The 26,157-nt window shown below is 45.3% G+C and overlaps 1 protein-coding gene across 1 annotated transcript in view; it reads right to left on the bottom strand.

Annotated features, from left to right (window-relative positions):
• LOC121555134 (copine-8-like) overlaps positions 1-26,157 on the bottom strand; it is a 141,496-nt gene that overhangs the window by 89,151 nt on the left and 26,188 nt on the right. The window contains exons 3-5 of the mRNA XM_041868936.2: positions 13,006-13,052; positions 12,221-12,324; positions 2,975-3,014 (exon numbers count right to left, since the gene is read on the bottom strand). Coding sequence (XP_041724870.1) covers positions 2,975-3,014; positions 12,221-12,324; positions 13,006-13,052 — 191 coding nt within the window. The remainder of the gene's footprint in view (positions 1-2,974; positions 3,015-12,220; positions 12,325-13,005; positions 13,053-26,157) is intronic.

The raw sequence follows: 26,157 nt of genomic DNA, 5'->3' as shown, positions 1-26,157 counted from the left end.
GTGCTTAGTCCCCTCCTTTACTCCCTGTTCACCCACGACTGCGTGGCCAAGCACGATTCCAACACCATCATTAAGTTTGCAGTTTCTGTGCAACTTCCAACGCGCATTTACTATGAACACTGAGGCTGTACCCGCTTTAAGTTACAGTTTTAACAGTGGCCAAGTAGGCTGCTGTGGCTATTTGATCATAATGTAGGTCTACCAGAGTGGCCTACCATCAAAAACAATGGAGAAAATGTGTTATTAGCCCAGTTATAGATCATTTGTAGTCAGCAATAGGGGAGTGATTGCTTCTACAAGAGCACAAAACGTATACATTTCTAGACATCTTTGAAAAGCGAGTCAGGTGAAGAGCTTCTTTTTTAATTGTCTTAAAGGGGCAGTGTTGTATTTTGAGACAGGCTTGAATAAGCTAAGGAGCCAATAGGCAGATGGTAGCATAATTTGTCTGATTATCTGTAATAATGGTATGGCAATAATAATGCATTTTATTTTGTAAAGTGGTTTCTTGCATCAAACAACACAACATTTTCAGTCACCTCCTTGTCTGAAGGACAAGTGGATAAACAGGTTGTCAATCCCTGCATGTATGTTTATCCCATAACATTTTAACATGGAAATAGCTGTTATTTCAGTAGCAGCAAATGTGTGGTGTTCAATGTAGGCCTACATACCATGAGACTTTTGAAAAACATACATGCAGCAGTCCCTCCTGCAGCAAAGCACCCCCACAGCATGATGCTGCCACCCCCGTGCTTCACGGTTGGGATGGTGTTCTTCGGCTTGCAAGGAACCCCCTTTTTCCTCCAAACATAACGATGGTCATTATGGCCAAACAGTTCTATTTTTGTTTCATCAGACCAGAGGACATTTCTCCAAAAAGTATGATCTTTGTCCCCATGTGCAGTTGCAAACCGTATTCTGGCTTTTTTATGGCGGTTTTGGAGCAGTGGCTTCTTCCTTGCTGAGCGGCCTTTCAGGTTATGTCGATATAGGACTCGTTTTACTGTGGATATAGATACTTTTGTACCGGTTTCCTCCAGCATCTTCACAAGGTCCTTTGCTGTTGTTCTGTGATTGATTTGCACTTTTCGCACCAAAGTACTTTCATCTCTAGGAGACAGAACGCGTCTCCTTCCTGAGCGGTATGATGGCTGCGTGGTCCCATGGTGTTTATACTTGCGTACTATTGTTTTTACAGATGAACGTAGTACCGTCAGGCGTTTGGAAATTGCTCCCAAGGATGAACCAGACTTGTGGAGGTCTACAATGTTTTTTCTGAGGTCTTGGCTGATTTCTTTTGATTTTCCCATGATGTCAAGCAAAGAGGCACTGAGTTTGAAGGTAGGCCTTGAAATACATCCACAGGTACACCTCCAATTGACTCAAATGATGTCAATTAGCCTATCAGAAGCTTCTAAAGCCATGACATCATTTTCTGGAATTTTCCAAGCTGTTTAAAGGCACAGTCAACTTAGTGTATGTAAACTTCTGACCCACTGGAATTGTGATACAGTGAATTATAAGTGAAATAATCTGTCTGTAAACAATTGTTGGAAAAATTACTTGTGTCATGCACAAAGTAGATGTCCTAACCGAATTGCCAAAACTATAGTTTGTTAACAAGAAATTTGTGGAGTGGTTGAAAAATGAGTTTTAATGACTCCAACCTAAGTGTATGTAAACTTCCGACTTCAACTGTATACACCCTGAGTTCCTTAGTTATTGGTGATGTCCTTTGTTCCTGTTAGCCCTGTTTGTTATACCTTTTTACATTCTCCTATCATGGCACTTTGCTTTGTGTATTTCCTAATATGTTGTATCTCCTTTGTATCCTCCAGAACCACACAACCTACCGGCCTTACAAGCCATTCTATATCTCCATCCTTTTCCCCATGTGCTCCTGTGTCCTTGTGCTGTGTCTTTGTTAGTTTAATAATAAAATAACCAAAACTGGAAACCTTATCTTCAACCATCATTCCTGTATTCTTACAGATGGACCATAGTGGCAATATCACTCCTCTACCTAGCCTAAGACTCAGTCCACCCTAGTTATTTTCTTTAGATGGCAAAATCAACGTATCTGAATCAGGTGTTAGAGTTGGGCTGGCAGGAAAGCCTGCACACATGCGGCCCTTGCTCTAGGACTATTTCCATTCAACTTATTTTAATTCAATGGGGTCAATCTCTGAACAGGTGTCCAAGGCGAAAGTACAGAACTCAAACTCCTTGGGGGGAGCTAGCAGACAGAGATACATTAGTGGAATAGAGTGGTGTGCAGAAGAGAGAAAGGGACCACATGAATGAGCAATTCCCCACGCTTGTGACAGGCACAGATGGGGTCCTTGTGGAAAGAATGCAGCGGGTAATCTACATCTCTTATTCTAGATTTTGTAAGTCAGATAAGATCAAAATAGATCCCATCGAGACGTGTGTGTGTGCCTGCCTGCCTACCTACCTGCATGCCTGCCTGCCTGCCTGCCAGCCTGCCTGTCTATCTGTCTCTCTGTCTGTCTGTCTGCCTGCCAGTGTCTGTTTGTGTTTGTCTGTCTACCTGCCCGTCTATCTAAATGTAAATAAAATAATTGCATTATAAAGAAGAATCAGGGTTTATTGTGTGTCAACAAAGACAAAGTGATGGCATTGTTACATTAAATTAAAATCTGTGTGATTTTATTCACAGTGATGACAATAGACAGGCGAGGGGCAGGGAGGGTAGAGAACACACAGCGCATCACATGGAACTGAGAGCGAACGAGAGCGTGTGCGTGCGCGTACAGTTATGCTAAAACACACTGGCTACCCAGGGGAGGTAACCCCACTATGAAATACTAAACAGTCATTACAGAATAGAGATGAAGCACTGTAGTAAGGGGGTGCTAATGACAATAGGATGAACCCCAAAGCGCACATGCACTCACGCACACGCACTCGTGTGCACGCACACACACACACTGGGAAAGAAGAGACTTACATGTTTTGACAGGTTGGCGCTCTTTGAGTCGACATCGTACCTGGAGAAGAGAAGAGAAACACACACTGTTAGAGGGGCATGGAGATGACAGCAGTACAGCTGGGAGCAGCAGGTGATTCACAGAAGGGGGCACTCTCAGTTAGACCGCTCAGTAAATGTATAAATCAATGATGTCACACAGGGTATTATTAAGTCTTCTTGTGCTTTTCAATCATTTTAGTATCCTGAAACGTCAAAGTGGATGACTCCCTGGGTGTTTAAGTGTTTGTATATGGCCTCCCGAGTGGCACGGTGGTCTAAGTGCTAGCTGTGCCACTAGAGATCCTGGTTCGAGTCCAGGCTCTGTCACAGCCGGCCGCGACCGGGAGACCCATGGGGCGGCGCACAATTGGCCCAGCGTCGTCCAGGCTAGGGGAGGGTTTGGCCGGCAGGGGAGTTGCAGCGATGGGACAAGACTGTAACTACCAATTGGATACCACGAAATTGGGGAGAACAAGGGGGTAAAAATATATTTAAAAAAATAAGTGTGTGTGCGCTTGTGTTTGTATCCTTGTACCAATGCGGGTGTCTGTGTGAGCCAGTTCGGGAAGGGGGTTGATGTCCAACAGGGCTGCAATCAGCTGCAGATTCAGGAACCAATTCAAAGTAATTTCACAGTCCAGGTCATTTTACACAGCTACTAAAATTAGATGTCTATTTTTTAGGTAATATTTGAAAGCAATTTTATGGAGACTGAGCCTCACGTAGCTGATAGAAAAGCAGTGGTACAAAGTCACACTACTATAGCCCCTGTGGTTTTTCTGACAGAGAGAACCATTACATTTAATCGAAACAAACCACCAAGGAGAAAGGACCAATGGTTCTCAGGCCCTGGTTATAGCTACAGTCTGCAGTGTTTCCCCTATATGCAAAAAGAAAAAGGAAAATAATTTTGGGGATGGTAAAACATTTTCAGTGTAAACTTAAACAACTAAAACTATATATAAATTATGTAAAAAAGATAATGGAGCAATCTAGTTTTTAGGAAGAGCATCTTTGAGAACTAACAATGTAAAATGTAACAATCATCAAAATAAAAACTACTCTCAGGGAGAATCTAAAATTCCCAAAAAGTCATGGCATGCAGGCCCCATTGATTTTGTTAGTCACTCAGATAGCATAACAACAAGGCATAAGCCATGGCAAAATGTGTATGATTTCAGGAAATGAGCTTTAAAACAGCAACATTTTGACTCTGTGGTTTTAGATGCCCCAAACTTTGCCATTGGTCACTCCCACTACCCCCTCCCCCACCATACGTTTGCCACTGCTGCTGAAAAAAACAACACCATTAGTCCCATCACTTGTTTTGGTATGCAGCTGAGACTATTGAAACATTGACCACTGAATAGCTTTCCAAATCCCAGACTGGAGCTTTAACAAAAAGGATGAGCAACACTGCTATAGAACATCAGCCATAGAACATAGAATCAATTTAAATCACATATTGAAACATCACCTCCCCACTATCACATAGGCCAGAACTAGACATAATTCTGTTGACAGAAAACATTATGTGTGCCTGAAGGGAAATTGCATATTCAATCAGGCCAGTGTTTCATCCACTATCATCTCTGTCCATGTTGTCTCTACAGGATGGCCTTACTCAATTACACACATCAAAACAACCAGTAGGCTCTGATTCTGTTGATGGGAAATGAGAAGGAATATCTGACTCTGTGTGATACTCGTGGGTCTCTGGGCTCTAGTCCTGTGCCAGCCTTACCTAACAAACACACACACACGTCGCAGATGGACATGCACGGACACACACACACACACACACACACACACACACACTCTCCCCGTCTAGCAAGCAGGAGACATTATGTGGCATACTGCCACTGTCAGTGAAATGGGATGGTGTACAGTCATGGTCAAACGTTTTGAGAATGACACAAATACTAAGTCTACTGCCTCAGTTTTTATGATGGCAATTTGCATATACTCCAGAATGTTATGAAGAGTGATCAGATGAACTGCAATTAATTGCAAAGTCCCTCTTTGCCATGAAAATGAACTTAATCCCCCAAAAAATGTCCACTGCATTTCAGCCCTGCCACAAAAGGACCAGCTGACATCATGTCAGAGATTCTCTCGTTAACACAGGTGAGAGTGTTGACGAGGACAAGAATGGAGATCACTCTGTCATGCTGATTGAGTTAGAATAACAGACTGGAAGCTTTAAAAGGAGGGTGGTGCTTGAAATCATTGTTCTTCCTCTGTTAACCATGGTTACCTGCAAGGAAACACATGCCGTCATCATTGCTTTGCACAAAAAGGGCTTCACGGGCAAGGATATTGCTGCTAGTAAGATTGCACCTAAATCAACCATTTATCGGATCATCAAGAACTTCAAGGAGAGAGGTTCAATTGTTGTGAAGAAGGCTTCAGGGCGCCCAAGAAAGTCCAGCAAGCGCCAGGACCGTCTCCTAAGTTGATTCAGCTGCGGCATCGGGGCACCACCAGTGCAGAGCTTGCTCAGGAATGGCAGCAGGCAGGTGTGAGTGCATCTGCACGCACAGTGAGGCGAAGACTTTTGGAGGATGGCCTGGTGTCAAGAAGGGCAGCAAGGAAGCCACTTCTCTCCAGGAAAAACATCAGGGACAGACTGATATTCTGCAAAAGGTACAGGGATTGGACTGCTGAGGACTGGGGTCAAGTCATTTTCTCTGATGAATCCCCTTTCCGATTGTTTGAGGCATCCGGAAAAAAGCTTGTCCGGAGAAGACAAGGTGAGCGCTACCATCAGTCCTGTGTCATGCCAACAGTAAAGCATCCTGAGACCATTCATGTGTGGGGTTGCTTCTCAGCCAAGGGAGTTGGCTCACTCACAATTTTGCCTAAGACCACAGCCATGAATAAAGAATGGTACCAACACATCCTCCGAGAGCAACTTCTCCCAACCATCCAAGAACAGGTTGGTGACGAACAATGCCTTTTCCAGCATGATGGAGCACCTTGCCATAAGGTAATAGTGATAACTAAGTGGCTCGGGGAACAAAACATCAACATTTTGGGTCCATGGCCAGGAAACTCCCCAGACCTTAATCCCATTGAGAACTTGTGGTCAATCCTCAAGAGGCGGGTGGACAAACAAAAACCCACAAATTCTGACAAACTTCAAGCATTGATTATGCAAGAATGGGCTGCCATCAGTCAGGATGTGGCCCAGAAGTTAATTGACAGCATGCCAGGGCATATTGCAGAGGTCTTGAAAAAGAAGGGTCAACACTGCAAATATTGACTCTTTGCATAAACTTAATGTAATTGTCAATAAAAGCCTTTGAAACACTTATGGAATGCTTGTAATAATACTTCAGTATACCATAGTAACATCTGAGAAAAATATCTAAAAACACTGAAGCAGCAAACTTTGTGAAGTCCAATACTTGTGTCATTCTCAAAACTTTTGACCACAACTGTATTTGTCATTCTGAGTGTACTGTCAGAATGAGCTTTGGGATGTTTGTTATGTAACTCACAAATCACTGGAGGCACTGCAGCTCTAATGTTATATTCCATTGAAACAGATCACTTACAGTCATGAAAACAGAATTTCCAGAGACACACAGCACAAAGGCATGTGTTTTGTATTTATTCAGCCGCCAAAACAACTGCCCCACGACACCTAACACACACACACAAACTACCACGTGTGCGTGCGCATATTTGTGTATAGGTCTGTCCATGATGTACAGTATGCGTGTGTGGGTGTGTGCGTGCGGGTGTGCGTAGGGCTGTTGCGGTGACCGTATTACCGCCACACTGGCAGTCATGAGTCATGACCGCAGTAAAATTCTATGTGACCGTTGAGTCATGGTAATCTCCTCTTATGCACTCGGGACATGTGTTCGTTGTACAACTCCCTAATGATCATCAGGTCACTAATGGCCTGGTACTCAGGGCTCTATTGTCCCTCTAACCACTCTGACATCAATGCAAATGCCATCAAAAATCACATCAAACACTTATCATTAAAACAGTATGTGCTTTTAAAACTCACCTCACTGTGATTGATACATTTTAAGAAAGGAGTTCAACAACAGGTTTAAACTTAGTGGAAAACATGATTGTTGTGGATGTTGTTTCAAAACCTAACACAACGAAATGGACAGTGCTTTCTAAGGTGATGATTAATTCAAAAAACACCCACATGCATATTAGAGCTTATGCATCTGCATAGGCCTATACTGTATATAAACCCAAGCCTGAAAACCCCCTGAATTACGATAATGATTATGCTGTTATACAATACATAGCAGATGGCATATTACACATGGCAGAAAAACATAAAAAAAGACTGATTTAAGATATCTTTGGTACATAATTGTTCTAGCCTAAATTAAACAAATTCAGAGTTAGCCTACAATTATAGTGAATGTATATTTGATTTTGAATAGCCTAGTAATAGGGCATTTTTGATATTTTCATAATTAATAGGCAGACACATTACCTTTAGCTACAGAAAATCTCACCACCATGCGTTTCCTCTCCTCTCCTTCTCAAATCATCAATAGCCTATAGTCGCATCATGCAGCCCATATATTGTTTAATTTCGAATGACTCTAAATCTACCGTATAGGACCTGCTTCAAATTATCAATTTTACGCTCAACATAGCCACTTTATATGCACACTCTCGCTCCGGAATGGGAAAAACATCCTTCTATTTTATTCAGCTATGTTCAATTATATTATTTTTACTATAAAATCATATAATATAAAATAATGGTTCAGGACTTAAACATATCTTGCCTGCTAAATGAACAAGCCTACAGCCAACGGCATGCCGCAAAGCCAGATAACATACAGTAGGCCAACTCATATTCTGTTCTTCTGAAATACATTTTATTCATATCATAATGTTTCTTTAGACGGACCTTCCTAAAATAAATAATGGATTTATTGTGATGGTGTATATTCAATTGATTTATTATACTTTTTTAAATGTAGATCTTCCAAAGGCGAGCATCAGCAGCTTGTATGCGTGCACATGCTTGTGGTGTGTGTGTTTTGTGTGTGTGTGTTAAGCCTCAGCTCTGACATTAACACAGCCCAGCAGCACTCCATCACTCTCTTGTACACCTCTCTCAGGAACCCATTTGACTAGATTTCCACTCGCTTGCCTGGGAAAATTCTATTTCAGACCAGGATAAACAAGAATGAAAAGCTGCCCTAACTAACCTTTAAATACAGGCTTCCACACAGTCAAGAAACCAACCGAGCCATAACATGAATGACAGAATATTATTCCATGTCTACTCTGACACAAACCAGAAAGAACTACAAGGAAGGAAAGAGAGAAGGAGACAGGGGAAAAGAGATGAAGGAAGAGAGAGTGATCAGTGGGGGGAGAAAGAGAGGGAGAGGAAAAAGAGGGAGTGAGAGGAGGGAGAAGCAGAAGAAGGGAGAGAGAGAGAGAGAGAAAAAAAGAGCGTGAGCATTCTGAGCAGAGCCATCGGTGGAGGATGTAGAATGTCCTGATGTTCGCCCACACACACACACAGGTCGTGAACACACGCACCCCCCTTAACACACACACTTTTTCCCTCTTTCTCTCTCACACACACACACACACACACACACACACACACACACACACACAGTGCCAGCCCATTTACATTCCCTCCACCTGGCTGAATTGCATTAGGGCTCCCTAGTCTATTTATAGCCTGTCATGTAGTCCTACCTCCCCAACTGTGTGTGTGTGTGTATACGTGTGTGTGTGTGTGTGTGTGCGAGCGAGCGAGTGTGTGATGGATGAAGTACGTTACTTCATGCGTGTCTAAATTATAAACATGTGTCACAGTTAACACACTCACACGTTTGGAACACGGCTACACGTGTTACGTAAATGCAGACTTTGTGTATGTTTGTGTGTGTATGTGGTGCGGTTATCCTGAGCTCAGTAAAAGGCAGAGTAATAACTCCTGTCCCCCTCTCATTAGAGTGAGAGAATTGTGAGTCACGCTTGTCGGTTCTCATCACCAGGGTAAAAACAACGTCGTCATTACACACACACAGTCACACGGCATGAATCCATAGATGTAGACTACATGACCATGAGTATGTGGACACCTGCTCGTCAAACATCTCATTCCAAAATCATGGGCAATAATATGGAGTTGGTCACCCCTTTGCTGCTATAACAGCCCCCACTATTCTGGGAAGGCTTTCCACTAGATGTTGGAACATTGCTGCGGGGACTTGCTTCCATTCAGCCACAAGAGCATTACGGACAATTAGGCCTGGCTCGCAATCGGCATTCCAATTCAAGGTGTTCGATGGGGTTGAGGTCAGGGCTCAATGCAGGCCAGTCAGGTTCTTCCACACCGATCTCAACAAACCATTTCTGTATGGACCTCGCTTTGTGCACGGGGGCATTGTCATGCTGAAACAGGAAAGGGCCTTCCTTTGTGTTGCCATAAAGTTGGAAGCACAGGATTGTCTAGAATGTCATTGTATGCTGTAGTGTTAAGATTTCCCTTCATTTGAACTAAGGGGCCCAGCCCGAACCATGAAAAACAGCCCCAGACCATTATTCCCCCTCCACCAAACTTTACAGTTAGCACTATGCACTGGGGCAGGTAGCGTTCTCCTGGCATCCGCCAAACCCAGATTCGTCCGTCGGACTGCCAGATGATGAAGCGTGATTCATCACTCCAGAGAACGCATTTCCACTGCTCCAGAGTCCAATGGCGGCGAGCTTTACACCACTCCAGCCAACGTTTGGCATTGCGCATGGTGATCTTAGGCCTGTGTGCAGCTGCTCGGCCATGGAAACCCATTTCATGAAGCTCCTGACGAACACTTGTGCTGAGTGTTGCAACCGAGGACAGACGATTTTTACACTCTACGCGCTTCAGCACTCAGCGGTCCCGTTCTGTAAGCTTGTGTGGCCTACCACTTTACGGCTGAGCCGTTGTTGCGCCTAGACGTTTCCACATCACAATAACAGCACTTACAGTTGAAAGGTGGCATCCCATAACGGTGCCACGTTGAAAGTCACTGAGCTCTTCAGTAAGGCCATTCTACTGCCAATGTTTGTCTATGGAGATTGCATGGCTGTGTGCTCGATTTTATACACCTGTCAGCAACGGGTGTGGCTGAAATAACCGAATCCACTAATTTGAAGGGGTGTCCACATACTTTTGTATATATAGTTTATTACAGTCCCAGTCAGACCAATTCACATGGAGTAAATAATGCTATTGGTGTAAATAGAGATTTGTGTATCATTCAATTAGTTGTGTGTATTCAGTTAGTTGTGTGTTCAGTTAGCTGTGTCGCTCTCAGTAAAGGAATGTGGCTTTTACTGTATTAATTCATAGGTCCTAGTTGGTCTTTCAGATGTTATGACAACGGACACTGACACACACACAGCACTTAATCTTTCACTCTCGTATCGGCGAGAGAGGGCCCACGCGACCTCCTGACCCCTCGCATGTCAGAGAGATTTAAATACCTACACACATACATATACAGCCACCAATTGTGCAAGTTCTCCCACTTAAAAAGATGAGAGAGGCCTGTAATTTTCATCATAGGTACACGTCAACTATGAGACAAATTGAGAAAAAAAAATCCAGAAAATCACATTGTAGGATTTTTAATGAATTTATTTGCAAATTATGGTGGAAAATAAGTATTTGGTCAATAACAAAAGTTTCTCAATACTTTGTTATATACCCTTTGTTGGCAATGACACAGGTCAAACGTTTTCTGTAAGTCTTCACAAGGTTTTCACACACTGTTGCTGGTATTTTGGCCCATTCCTCCATGCAGATCTCCTCTAGAGCAGTGATGTTTTGGGGCTGTCGCTGGGCACTCCCTCCAAAGATTTTCTATGGGGTTGAGATCTGGAGACTGGCTAGGCCACTCCAGGACCTTGAAATGCTTCTTACGAAGCCACTCCTTCGTTGCCCGGGCGGTGTGTTTGGGATCATTGTCATGCTGAAAGACCCAGCCACGTTTCATCTTCAATGCCCTTGCTGATGGAAGGAGGTTTTCACTCAAAATCTCACGATACATGGCCCCATTCATTCTTTCCTTTACACGGATCAGTCGTCCTGGTCCCTTTGCAGAAAAACAGCCCCAAAGCATGATGTTTCCACCCCCATGCTTCACAGTAGGTATGGTGTTCTTTGGATGCAACTCAGCATTCTTTGTCCTCCAAACACGACGAGTTGAGTTTTTACCAAAAAGTTATATTTTGGTTTCATCTGACCATATGACATTCTCCCAATCCTCTTCTGGATCATCCAAATGCACTCTAGCAAACTTCAAACGGGCCTGTGTGGGTAGTGTGTTACTGATGGTAGGCTTTGTTACTTTGGTCCCAGCTATCTGGAGGTCATTCACTAGGTCCCCCCGTGTGGTTCTGGGATGTTTGCTCACCGTTCTTGTGATCATTTTGACCCCACGGGGTGAGATCTTGTGTGGAGCCCCAGATCGAGGGAGATTATCAGTGGTCTTGTATGTCTTCCATTTCCTAATAATTGCTCCCACAGTTGTTTTCTTCAAACCAAGCTGCTTACCTATTGCAGATTCAGTCTTCCCAGCCTGGTGCAGGTCTACAATTTTATTTCTGGTGGCCTTTGATAGCTCTTTGGTCTTGGCCATAGTGGAGTTTGGAGTGTGACTGTTTGAGGTTGTGGACAGGTGTCTTTTATACTGATAACAAGTTAAAACAGGTGCCATTAATACAGGTAACGAGTGGAGGACAGAGGAGCCTCTTAAAGAAGAAGTTACAGGTCTGTGAGAGCCAGAAATATTGCTTGTTTGTAGGTGACCAAATACTTATTTTCCACCATAATTTGCAAATAAATTCATTAAAAATCCTACAATGTGATTTTCTGGAATTTTTTTCTCTCAATTTGTCTGTCATAGTTGACGTGTACCTATGATGAAAATTACAGGCCTCTCTCATCTTTTTAAGTGGGAGAACTTGCACAATTGGTGGCTGACTAAATACTTTTTTCCCCCACTGTATGTCTGCATGCACACGCATGCGTGCACACACAAACTCAAGGATGCACGCACACACACACAAGCGTGAAACACACACTTTGACAGGACACTAGGCAGGGACACCAATCCGTACTGACAATGCATACTGTAGATATACTCCTTTATACACTATAAACACAACTACACAAAGTAGTGAAAAAGACAGAGGCACATACAAATGTTTAGTTTTACTTACAAGTCAAATCTCAGATTCTGTCGTTCCTCAAAGAAATAATCCAAGATGAATTTACGAACAAACTCTGGGTTGAGATTGTTTTCAATCACCTCTGTCCTTCCAAACTTTAGAGAGAGAGAGAGAGAGAGAGAGAGAGAGAGAGAGAGAGAGAGAGAGAGAGAGAGAGAGAGAGAGAGAGAGAGAGAGAGAGAGAGAGAGAGAGAGAGAGAGAGAGAGAGAGAGAGAGAAAGAATGAAAGAAAAGGTTGAGGGTCAAAAGCATGCAAGATATTTCCTTCAGTTTAATGGGGGTATTTGACAGACTACATTCGTGACATGCAATTGATTTCTAATAGAATTGACCGCTCAAAAAAATTTGATGGTGCATCACAATTTCAAATAAATAAATGTATGAAAATTGAGTATTCATTACTTGAGAGTGACATTACCGATGTCAGAGGTATGCCTCCCAAATGACACCCTATTTTCTATATAGTGCACTACTTTTGACCAGGGCCCATATGTATGGAATAGGGTGCCATTTATGACACAGGCAGAGTAATAAATGCACATAAACCTAACAGAGCTATCTATAGCGGTGATATGGGTCTGATATTACAGTAATTATTAATCATAGGGAAAATATGCAGAGATGGGGAATCTAACTGAGTTATGATTGGGTTGAGGATTCATTTAATCATTTACTTGTATAAATATTGATGTTTGAGTGCTAAAGATCATGTCGAATATCAGGCCTTTTCAATTCAGTCTCTGGTGTACTGTGTAGGCTAACTGAAGGGGACTTACCTCTCTCCACTCCTTATTGCCGATGCCTTGTGTGTACAGAACGCATACTAGATGAAGAGGGAGAAACACAGAAAAACCAAGTTAGACAGGGGACACTGCATGACATTTTGAGTGTGAAGAAAATGCATTACAGGGTTACAAACATTAAAGGAGGAATGTTTTATCGACACCAATGCTCTAGTGGGAAAAAACTGAGTTCATTCATGGTGTACATATTTCAGTAGGGCTTTGAGAATACACAGCATAATAAGCTCCTGTTAAGGTAGTGGCACACACACACACACACACACACACACACACACACACACACACACACACACACACACACACACACACACACACACACACACACACACACACACACACACACACACACACACACACACACACACACACACACACACACACACACACACACACACTTAATCACTTACTCAGCAGCCCAGAGGAGAGCTGAAGCCAATTAGCCTCTGTCATTATGCCTCTTACAGAGAGAGGGAAGAGAGAAATGTAGTGAACATAAGAGCAGCCTTTGTCCCTCCATCTCTGACATCTCTCTCACACTCACTCTCTCCCAGTCTCTCGCTCTCCCCTCACTCTTGTATCTCTGCCTCACTCCCACTATCTCTCTGGATCTCTCCTTCTCTCCCTTCAATTTCAAAGGCACACCCAAAGAGAGCTATACGACCCCTACTCTCCCCACAGTAAGTCTCACCTGAGACCTGAGAAGAAAAGGCCAGAGTTGTCACTCTGTCCCCCTATCCCTCCCCTGTCCCCTGGCCTTGCCTGGCTCCTCTCGCTGCCCACTGAAGCAGCTTAATTCTGGGAGACTTGAGCAGCAGCACTCAGCATGATTAAGATGGCCACTCAGCACAAGTGCCTCCTTACATGAATGTATATGGCCCTGGTCCTGGCTCATCATCATAAGCCTATCATCATTAGTCACATAGCCTCCTTCTCCCTAATCTTCGCCACAGATCCCATACATGAATATGAATACATCTGCCTTGAGAATATGACCCGTAACATATGAGTGGAGTCACTCTGTGTGACGATCCCGGCTGTCTGAGTCGGGTCCTGTCTGGTGACTAGTGTTCCTGCTCGTATTCTCCAGTTTCCCGAGGGTTCGGGAACGCTCCGGGGAGCGCTCTGGTTTTCCGCACCTGCATCCCATCAGCAATCTGCACACCTGGTCCTGATCATCACCCTTCTTAGGCTCTGGCCCAACATCCAGTTCCTGCCGGATCGTTAGCCATGAACAGTATGTTTGTCAACGTATCAGCCTTTGAGTTCTAGCGTTAGTTTTGTTGTTTTGCACCTTGTTGATTTGCTGTGTACTCACCTCCGTTTTGTTCTGTCTGCAGTCTCTCACCCGGAACCTTCACCCAACCTCTGCCTGATGGTCGGCGGCTGCCGAGCCAGTACCGGACCAACCACTGCACCCTCAACAACCCATCCACGCCACCCGCTCTGTTCCCTGGATTATTCAGCTTCACTCGGACTCTATAAATAAACACTCACCTTTGTCTCACGTACCGTGTCCTGGTCTGCTTCTGGGTTCTGGCTTAGTTAACCGTGACAGAACGATCCGGCCAGTAATGAACCCAGCGGACCTGGACTCTGTTCGCCATGCTATTACCCAGCAGGAGAAGATGTTGGGCCATCATAGCACGGTACTACAGGAGATCGCGTTGTCAGTTCGGAACCTTTCTACCGGTCTGACGGAGGTCCAGAACCAACGCAAGTGTCCGGTGGAGGATCCACTACCGGTTTCACCCATCTCGCCTGCCGCTTCTGAAGCTGTGTCCATCCGTGAGCCCAAGGTTCCGACGCCGGATAAGTATGAGGGAGAGCTGGGAAGATGCCGTTCCTTCCTTATGCAGTGTGGACTAGTGTTCGATCTACAGCCCTACTCTTATGCCACAGACAAGGCTAGGATAGCCTTTGTGATTGAGTTGCTGCGTGGTCGAGCGCTGGAGTGGGCTTCAGCCGTTTGGGAACGACAGGATCCCTGCATGGCTTCATACCAGGGGTTCACGGCCGAGATGAGGAAGCTCTTCGACCATTCCGTCCGAGGGAGGGACGCAGCTAGGCGCCTGTTTTCGCTTCGCCAAGGAACTCGCAGCGTGGCCGACTTCGTGATCGAGTTCAAGACGTTGGCTGTGGAGAGTGGGTGGAACGAGGAGTCTCTGCAAGCGGCCTTTTACCAGGGTCTGTCGGAGCAGCTCAAGGATGAGTTGATCTCCTATCCGGAGCCTAGTGACCTGGACAGCTTGGTAGCTTTGTCTATTCGGGTGGATAATCGAGTCCGAGAGCGAAGGAGGGAGAAGCAATGGGTTCCGTCCAACCGATCAGCTTCTCAGGATCCAGTCGGGTCGTCAAACTGCGCGGCTCGCTAAAGTTGGGAGGACTTTTAGCGAGCCAGTTTCGACCTCTCAATACCTCTGTCAGACCCCGTTTCCCGGCTACCCTTATGAACAGGAATCAGAGCTTAGCGATTAACGCTTTTATCGATTCAGGTGCCGATGGAAGCTTTCTAGATGCCGAGTTGGTGGAACAGCTGGGGCTTTCCAAGGAGCAATTGCCGGAAGCCATTGAAGCTACCACTCTGAACGGCAGTAGTCTGGCACGTATCACGATGAGGACTGAACCGGTTAAGATGCGGTTGTCGGGGAATCATTCTGAGATGATTTCATTCTTCATTCTGCCGTCTTCCCATGTTCCTCTGGTCCTTGGATACCCCTGGCTGAAGGAACACAATCCCACGTTCGATTGGGTGACGGGCAAGGTAACGAGTTGGAGCCTTGATTGTCATGCTAACTGTCTCAAGACTGCCTGCCCCCATTCGGTTCCCAGTCAGGTGATTGAGGCTAAACCCCCAGATTTGTCCCTGGTTCCCGAGACATATCACGATTTGGGGGAAGTTTTCAGTAAGCAGAAGGCTCTGTCACTCCCTCCCCACCGACCATATGATTGTGCCATCAACCTGGTCCCTGGAGCTGTCTACCCCAAGGGAAGGTTATACAGTATCTCCCGACCTGAACGTGAGGCGTTGGAGACCTACATCAAGGAGTCCCTAGCTGCTGGTCTCGTTCGTCCCTCGTCATCACCCCTGGGGGCAGGATTCTTCTTTGTGGGTAAGAAGGATGGCTCTCTTCGACCGTGTATTGATTATCGGGGGGTTGAATGACATCACGGTCAAGAACAAGTATCCCCTGCCCTTGATGAGTTCTGCCTTCGACTCCTTACAGGGTGCTACGGTGTTCACCAAGCTAGACCTACGCAATGCGTATCACCTGGTCCGGATCAGAGAGGGGGACGAGTGGTTGACGGGTTTCAATACACCGATGGGTCACTTCGAGTATCAGGTGATGCCGTTTGGACTGACCAATGCTCCAGCGGTATTCCAGAGTATGGTGAACGACGTCCTGAGAGATATGATCGGTCTCTTTGTGTTTGTTTACCTGGATGACATTCTGATCTTCTCGAAGGAACCTTCCGACCACGTCCAGCATGTCCGGCAGGTTCTGCAGCGATTGTTGGAGAATCGCCTGTTTGTGAAGGCCGAGAAGTGCGAGTTTCACGCCCACACGACATCCTTTCTCGGGTACATCATCTCCAGGGGAGAGATTAGGATGGACCAGGAGAAGGTTAGAGCGGTTCTGGAATGGGCCCAGCCCGGTACGAGATTGCAGCTCCAGAGATTTTTGGGGTTTGCGAATTTCTACCGCAGATTCATCCGGGATTACAGCCGTGTGGCCGCTCCGTTAACTGCCTTGACTTCCAGCATCAGGACCTTCAAGTGGAATCCGGAGGCGGATCGAGCGTTTCTGGATTTGAAGAGGCGATTCACCAACGCACCGATTCTCTCTCAACCGGACACGGCCCGTCAGTTCGTCGTTGAAGTGGACGCGTCTGATGTGGGAGTTGGCGCCATCCTGTCGCAGCGATGCTCCACGGACAGTAAACTCCATCCCTGCGCCTACTACTCGTCGCCTTTCGCCTGCGGAGAGGAATTACGATGTGGGTAACCGGGAGCTTCTCGCGGTGAAACTTGCCTTGGAGGAGTGGCGCCACTGGTTGGAGGGGGCGGAGCAACCGTTTATGGTCTGGACGGACCACAAGAATCTTGCTTACGTGCAATCGGCTAAACGTCTCAACTCCCGGCCAGGCCAGGTGGGCGTTGTTTTTCGGACGATTCAAGTTTGCCCTGACGTTCCGACCTGGATCTAAGAACGGCAAGGCGGACGCCTTGTCCCGGATGTTCTCCAAAACGGAGGAGAGTGGGTCCAAGACCGAGACAATCCTCCCCGGAACTGCGTCGTGGGAGCAGTTATGTGGAGGATTGAGGAGGAGGTGCTGGCGGCCCTTCGGACTCAGCCCGGTCCCGGTAACGGTCCACCCGGTCGGTTGTTTGTGCCTGAGTCGGTTCGTCCTGCTGTCCTCAAATGGTCCCACGCCAGCAAGATGGCTTGTCACCCTGGCGTGGCTCGGACTATGGCGTTTCTTCGCAGACGTTTTTGGTGGCCTGCCATGGCCGAGGATACTCGGGGTTTTGTTGCTGCCTGTCCAGTGTGTGCGCAGAATAAGAGTACCAATCGGCCCAGCTCTGGACTACTTCACCCCCTTCCTATTCCCCGCGACCATGGTCGCATCTGGCCCTGGACTTCGTCACGGGGTTGCCCGCTTCTGAGGGGAACACGGTCGTTCTGACTATCGTGGACAGATTCAGCAAGTTCGCCCACTTTGTGCCAATTGCCAAGCTTCCCTCTGCCTCGGAGACGTCCGAGATCCTGGTTAGGGAGGTTTTCAGGGTCCACGGTTTGCCCAGTGATATCGTTTCCGACCGTGGCCCTCAGTTTACCTCTGCTGTCTGGAAGTCCTTCTGTTTGGCCATTGGAGCTACGGTCAGTCTCACATCTGGTTTTCACCCCCAATCCAATGGTCAGGCGGAGAGAGCCAACCAGAAGATGGAATCAACGCTACGCTGTCTGGTCTCTTCCAACCCCACCTCCTGGGCCTCTCAGTTGCCTTGGGTTGAGTATGCCCACAATACTCTTCCTACATCTGCCACTGGGATGTCTCCCTTCCAGTGCCTGTATGGCTATCAACCTCCCCTGTTTCCTTCTCAGGAGAAGGAGCTCTCAGTGCCTTCTGTGCAGGCCCATATTCGGCGTTGCCACCGGACCTGGCATCGGGCCAGAAAGGCACTCCTTAGAGTTTCGGACCGGTATCAGCTCCAGGCGAATCGTCGCCGGATTCCCGCTCCCACCTATACCATCGGAGATAGGGTTTGGTTGGCCACACGGGATCTTCCGTTACGGACTGAGTCTAGGAAGTTGTTGCCGAAGTTCATTGGTCCGTTTGTGGTGGAGAAGGTGATCAATCCAGTGGCAGTTCGACTCAAACTACCGAGGACGCTCAGAGTCCATCCCACCTTTCATGTCTCCTGCCTCAAGCCTGTCTTCCTCAGTCCTCTGTTGCCTCCTCCGCCTCCTCCTCCTCCTCCTCGGATGATCGGAGGTGGTCCTGCCTACACGGTGCGTCGCATCATGGATTCCAGACGGCGGGGCCGGGGTTTCCAGTATCTCGTGGACTGGGAGGGGTATGGCCCTGAAGAGAGGAGTTGGATTCCGCGGCGACAGGTCCTAGACGCAGACCTCATCAGTGACTTCTACCGCCTCCATCCTGGCGCTCCGGGAAGTCCGCCCGGTGGCGTCGTCGGAGGGGGGGTACTGTGACGATCCCGGCTGTCTGAGTCGGGTCCTGTCTGGTGACTAGTGTTCCTGCTCGTATTCTCCAGTTTCCCGAGGGTTCGGGAACGCTCCGGGGAGCGCTCTGGTTTTCCGCACCTGCATCCCATCAGCAATCTGCACACCTGGTCCTGATCATCACCCTTCTTAGGCTCTGGCCCAACATCCAGTTCCTGCCGGATCGTTAGCCATGAACAGTATGTTTGTCAACGTATCAGCCTTTGAGTTCTAGCGTTAGTTTTGTTGTTTTGCACCTTGTTGATTTGCTGTGTACTCACCTCCGTTTTGTTCTGTCTGCAGTCTCTCACCCGGAACCTTCACCCAACCTCTGCCTGATGGTCGGCGGCTGCCGAGCCAGTACCGGACCAACCACTGCACCCTCAACAACCCATCCACGCCACCCGCTCTGTTCCCTGGATTATTCAGCTTCACTCGGACTCTATAAATAAACACTCACCTTTGTCTCACGTACCGTGTCCTGGTCTGCTTCTGGGTTCTGGCTTAGTTAACCGTGACACTCTGATTGACTAACGAGGCGTAAGAATGAAGACGCCCTGTTTCTATTTTGGAGGGGAGAGGGGGCGAGACTCGGAGACAGAATTTAGAGATGCTGAATATAGAGATCAGCACCAAAACAATGATGACAAGTTTGACGCACACTGACATCAAGTACAGGAATGTGTATGTGTGTGTGTGTGTGTGTGTGTGTGTGTGTGTGTGTGTGTGTGTGTGTGTGTGTGTGTGTGTGTGTGTGTGTGTGTGTGTGTGTGTGTGTGTGTGTGTGTGTGTGTGTGTGTGTTGTGCTCACGTCATGAGACATACCCAAAGAAAGGAAGAAAGAAAGAACAGAATAAAAAACTTACAGAAATTAATGCAAGGCTACTGGAATACAAGAATGTCAAGACAGGCAGACAAAAGGCCTGAAAGAAAAGAAAAACAGAAAGATGAAGAGCATGTGTGAGGCATTCCAACCAGAGAGAGAGAAAGAAAGAGAGAAATAGAGAGAAAGAGAGAGAAAGAGAGAGAGAGCAAGAGGGTAAATGGAGAGAGAGAGAAGGCAACAATGCCACAACAATACAGAGCCATTAACCACATTACTGATTAATACACAGCCCAGTGATTCATCAGTAAATGATTACATAATAACGTAAACATACATACATACATACCAGTGGAGGCTGCTGAGGGGAGGATGGCTCATAATAATGGCTGGAATCGAGTCAATGGAGTGGTATCAACCACATGGAAACCACGTCTTTGATGTGTTTCATACCATTCCATTGACTCCATTACAGCCATTATTGTGAGCCCTCCTCCCTTCAGCAGCCTCGACTGATCCATACATACAGTCGTGGTCAAAAGTTTTGAGAATGACACAAATACTAATTTTCACAAAGTCTGCTGCCTCAGTTTTGATGATGGCAATTTGCATATACTCCAGAATGTATATGCAAGGCTGGAGGACAAGCATGACGAGGACAAGGCTGGAAATCACTCTGTCATGCTGATTGAGTTAGAATAACAGACTGGAAGCTTTAAAAGGAGGGTGGTGCTTGAAATCATTGTTCTTCCTCTGTTAACCATGGTTTCCTGCAAGGAAACACGTGCCGTCATCATTGCTTTGCACAAAAAGGGCTTCACAGGCAAGGATATTGCTGCTAGTAAGATTGCACCTAAATCAACCATTTCTCGGATCATCAAGAACTTCAAGGAGAGAGGTTCAATTGTTGTGAAGAAGGCTTCAGGGCGCCCAAGAAAGTCCAGCAAGCGCCAGGACCGTCTCCTAAAGTTGATTCAGCTGCGGGATCGGGGCACCACCAGTGCAGAGCTTGCTCAGGAATGGCAGCAGGCAGGTGTGAGTGCATCTGCACGCACAGTGAGGCGAAGACTTTTGGAGGATGGCCTGGTGTCAAGAAGGGCAGCAAAGAAGCCACTTCTCTCCAGGAAAAACATTCTGTAAAATGTACAGGGATTGGACTGCTGAGGACTGGGGTAAAGTCATTTTCTCTGATGAATCCCCTTTCCGATTGTTTGGGAAAACACCTTGTCCGGAGAAGACAAGGTGAGCGCTACCAGCATCCTGAGACCATTCATGTGTGGGGTTGCTTCTCAGCCAAGGGAGTGGGCTCACTCACAATTTTGTCTAAGAACACAGCCATGAATAAAGAATGGTACCAACACATCCTCCGAGAGCAACTTCTCCCAACCATCCAAGAACAGTTTGGTGACGACCAATGCCTTTTCCAGCATGATGGAGCACCTTGCCATAAGGCAAAAGTGATAACTATGTGGCTTCGGGAACAAAACATAGACATTTTGGGTCCATGGCCAGGAAACTCCCCAGACCTTAATCCCATTGAGAACTTGTGGTCGATCCTCAAGAGGCGGGTGGACAAACAAAACCCCACAAATTCTGACAAACTCTAAGCATTGATTATGCAAGAATGGGCTGCCATCAGTCAGGATGTGGCCCAGAAGTTAATTGACAGCATGCCAGGGCGGATTGCAGAGGTCTTGAAAAAGAAGGGTCAACACTGCAAATATTGACTCTTTGCATAGACTTAATGTAATTGTCAATAAAAGCCTTTGACACTTATGGAATGCTTGTAATTATACTTCAATATACCATAGTAACATCTGACAAAAATATCTCATAACACTGAAGCAGCGAACTTTGTGAAGACCAATACTTTTGACCACGACTGTACATTTCTTTGCACCAACTCTCTTGCACTGGCTCTATACACTCAGATGACTCTCCCCACGCACTCACACATACTACACTGACACTCCAACACACACTTCACATACGCTGCTGCTACTGTGTTTATTATATCCTGATTGCCTAGTCAATGTGACCCCTACCTAAATGTACATACTGTATTACCTCAATTACCTCAACTAGTTCTTACCCCTGCACATTGACTTGGTACTGGTACTCCTTGTTATTGATTCTATTGTGTTACTATTTCCTTTTTTACAGTAGCAAATATTTTTCGTACTTTTAACTGTATTGTTGGGAAAAGCTCGTAAGTAAGCGTTTCACTGTAACGTCTACACCGGTTGTATTCGACCAATAACATTTTATTTTATTTTATTTGACATACATAACATCACACTGATTTTAATAACATTCAAGCAGCATGGTTTTCCCAAAGCCTTATTAATTTTCACATGTTTCACGTGACCTTCCAGATAATCCAAACCATTAAGGAAACACTAGGTTGACCTTTAGTCAATCTGCTTTTTCTGTGAGAGCTTCCCATGTCTGGAACACACTGCCATCAGACACACACAACTGCACCACCTATCACACCTTCACAAAAAACATAAAGACATGGCTAAAGGACAATCAGACTTGTGAACATAATCCCTAGATGAGTATTGCCGCTTTCCATGTTATCTGTTGTCTGTAGCTTGTGAGGTGTGTAAACACTTTGTTGCTTTTATGTATTTTGTTTTGTTGCTTTTTGTGCTATTGCTCTGGCTGCGTGCTACGTGTTGCTTGTCCTATGTTGCTCTGCATGTGCTCCCTGCTCATTGTTTGTCTCTATTGTTATTGTAATTGTTTTTAATAACCTGCCCAGGGACTACAGTTGAAAATTAGCCGGCTGGCTAAAACCGGCACTTTTACTGAAACGTTGATTAATGTGCACTGTCCCTGTAAAAATTAAAATAAACTCAAATAAAGGAGAAGCTAAGGATGGAGGGATGGAAGGAGGGGCCTAGGAATGGTGGAGAAGGAGTTGAGATATTTCAAAGTTAAACTATGGAAACGATGAAAGTATCAAAAGCAGAAACACTAATGTCTTTGTTCTGATCTTCTCAATTAAACCGCAGGGAATACAAAGCACAACAGATCACGCCTACTGAATGGTTCTATATATTCAGATTAGTCATTTGGCCCTCATGTCCCCTTCACACAATTACTGTAAAAATAAATAAACATGTAAAAGATGTAGGGAGTGACTCACACCTTTATGTGTAATCCATGTTGTATGGCATACTAACGTATACGAGTTGTATCCAACATAAGACGGATTGTTTGTGTGTGTTTTTGTAAGAAAATCATCTCCGTTGTCCATGTCATTCATCCGGCAACAGATGACTACCATTGAAAAGGCAATGGCTCCATCCGAAATACTCGGACATGTCCTAAGAGTCTTCTCTAGCAGGGAGCAGTTCAGGATCATGGGATATTATAGGTAGGTAGACATTTAGTTCCAAACCAACAGGAGAGGGGAAAGACTACAGACCAGGGCCCGGTTTCCTGACACCGATGGAATTTAGGCTTAGGAGTGTTTTAACGATGCATCATTCCTACAATGCCGAACACGCCAAACAGAGAGAAAACACTATGCAGAGAGTACGTTCACTATGTGCGCCGTTGGAGCATGTGATAGGGTCGATAGTGATAGAGTCGAAAAGAAAGGCAGCGTTGCTGTCTGATCAGCTTTCCCCATTCAAATTTTACCTTAACATTATTATTATTTCACAATACTGACGAAGTATCAGCTCCTAGAGAGAAATTATCACCTATGGCTGCAAATATGGACGTGGAATATAATGCGCACGTTGTTACACATCATGAAATATATTTAGGCAAGAATTACAGACACTATAGCCATACAATTAGCAAAATAGGAACATCTGCCCTTTCCATGACATAGACTGACCAGGTGAATCCAGGTGATAGCTATTATCCCTTATTGATATAACTTGTTAAATCCAGGCGCACCGGTTTGAGTATGTCAAGAACTGCAATGCTGCTGGATTTTTCATGCTCAACAGTTTCCCATGTGTATCAAGAATGGTCCACCACCCAAAGGACATTCAGCCACCTTGACACAACTGTGGGAAGCATTGGAGTCAACATGGGCCAGCATTTCTGTGGAACATTGTAGAGTCCATGCCCCAACACATTGAGGCTGTTTTGAGGGCTAAAGGGGCATTTTTCCTATTTTGTTGCCTTACAACCTGGAACTAAAATGGATTTTTTGGGGGTTTGTATCATTTGATTTACACAACATGCCTACCACTTTGAAGATGCAAAATATTTTTTATTGTGAAACAAACAAGAAATAAGACAAAAAAACTGAAAACTTCAGCGTGCATAACTATTCACCCCCACAAAGTCAGTACTTTGTATTTGTAGAGCCACCTTTTGCAGCAATTACAGCTGCAACTCTCTTGGGGTATGTCTCTAAAAGCTTGGCACATCTAGCCACTGGGATTTTTTCCCATTCTTCAAGGCAAAACTGCTCCAGCTCCTTCAAGTTGGATGGGTTCCACTGGTGTACAGCAATCTTTAAGTCATACCACAGATTCTCAATTGGATTGAGATCTGGGCTTTGACTAGGCCATTCCAAGACATTTCAAATTTTTCCCCTTAAACCACTCGAGTGTTGCTTTAGCAGTATGCTTAGGCTCATTTTCCTGCTGGAAGGTGAACCTCCGTCCCAGTCTCAAATCTCTGGAAGACTGAAACAGGTTTCCCTCAAGAATTTCCCTGTATTTAGCGCCATCCATCATTCCTTCAATTCTGACCAGTTTCCCAGTCCCTGCCGACGAAAAACATGGTGTTCTCGGGGTGATGAGAGGTGTTGGGTTTGCGCCAGACATAGCGTTTTCCTTGATGGCCAAAAAGCTCAATTTTAGTCTCATCTGACCAGAGTACCTTCTTCCATATGTTTGGGGAGTCTCCCACATGCCTTTTGGCAAACACAATACATGTTTGCTTATTTTTTTCTTTAAGCAATGGCTTTTTTCTGGCCACTCTTCCGTAAAGCCCAGCTCTGTGGAGTGTACGGCTTAAAGTGGTCCTATGGACAGATACTCCAATCTCCGCTGTGGAGCTTTGCAGCTCCTTCAGGGTTATCTTTGGTCTCTTTGTTGGCTCTCTGATTAATGTCCTCCTTGCCTGGTCCGTGAGTTTTGGTGGGCGGCCCTCCCCTATGGCAGGTTTGTTGTGGTGCCATATTCATTCCATTTTTTAATAATGGATTTAATGGTGCTCCGTGGGATGTTCAAAGTTTCTGATATTTTTTTATAACCAAACCCTGATATGTACTTCTCCACAACTTTGTCCCTGACCTGTTTGGAGAGCTCCTTGGTCTTCATGGTGCCGCTTGCTTGGTCGTGCCCCTTGCTTAGTGGTGTTGCAGACTCTGGGGCCTTTCAGAACAGGTCTATATATACTGAGATCATGTGACAGATCATGTGACACTTAGATTGCACACAGGTGGACTTTATTTAACTAATTATGTGACATCTGAAGGTAATTGGTTGCACCAGATCTTATTTAGGGGCTTCATAGCAAAGGGGGTGAATACATATGCACGCACAACTTTTCCATTATTTATTTTTTAGAATTCTCTGAAACAAGTTATTTATTTATTTTTTACTTCACCAATTTGGACTATTTTGTGTATGTCCATTACATGAAATCCAAATAAAAATCAATTTACATTACAGGTTGTAATGCAACAAAATAGGAAAAAATGCCAAGGGGGATGAATACTTTGCAAGGCACTGTAGGCCTACTGTATTAATCATTTAATGCAGTCACCCTCAGTTTTCATTTGAAGCAGACTTTTTATCCTTAGCTTGTGTAAAATATATTGGCAACTTTGTATTCAATTTCATTCTGAAGTTATCAGCGGTCAAGGAGCGGTAGCGGCAGGTAGCTTAGTGGTTAAGAGCGTTGTGCCAGTAACCGAAAGGTCGCTGGTTCTAATCCCCGAGCCGACTAGGTGAAAAATCTGTCGATGTGCCCTTGAGCAAGGCACTTAACCCTAATTGCTCCTGTAAGTCGCTCTGGATAAGAGTGTCTGCTAAATGACTAAATAATTAATAATAATAATAATAATTAATTAAAAGGAGAGACAGATAAACATCTTGATTCTATGTTTAGCAGAGATCTTCTGTGTATAAAGTGACGTGGAATGGCAAAAAAGCATACAACAGCGCACTTAGCTGGTCTGAAGCAGTCAGTAAATAACAAGCATTTAAAAGTTTTGGGAAACAGTTTTGAGATTTAACCCTTTACATGAGTGGGAATTGGCCTGCATGGATAGGGCTACATTTAAAGGTTTCTTAAAGAAGAAATATGAAATGCATAAGCATGGTAGTAATTGAAAGGGAACAGTTTGGAGATTATGGGAAAATTATTAGACCAAAGTTGAGAACCCAACAGTTCACCTGACACAAGACTGAATCCAAATATTACACTGTTGATTTTATGTGCATTTTACATTTATTGTTCTTTTCGCCACATTTGTTGATAACGAAATCTGAAAATACTCTGGATACATTCAGTAAGATTATAAGAATATTCCTGAAAAATGTGGGGTAGGTGCAACATAAGACAAAGCAATGACAAAGGTTTGAGTAAGAGGAC

The sequence above is a fragment of the Coregonus clupeaformis genome, chromosome 40 (assembly GCF_020615455.1).
Source record: "Coregonus clupeaformis isolate EN_2021a chromosome 40, ASM2061545v1, whole genome shotgun sequence".
NCBI lineage: Eukaryota > Metazoa > Chordata > Actinopteri > Salmoniformes > Salmonidae > Coregonus > Coregonus clupeaformis.
Note: the sequence above shows the minus strand (reverse complement) of the source record. Positions and strands in the feature narration are given on the sequence as shown.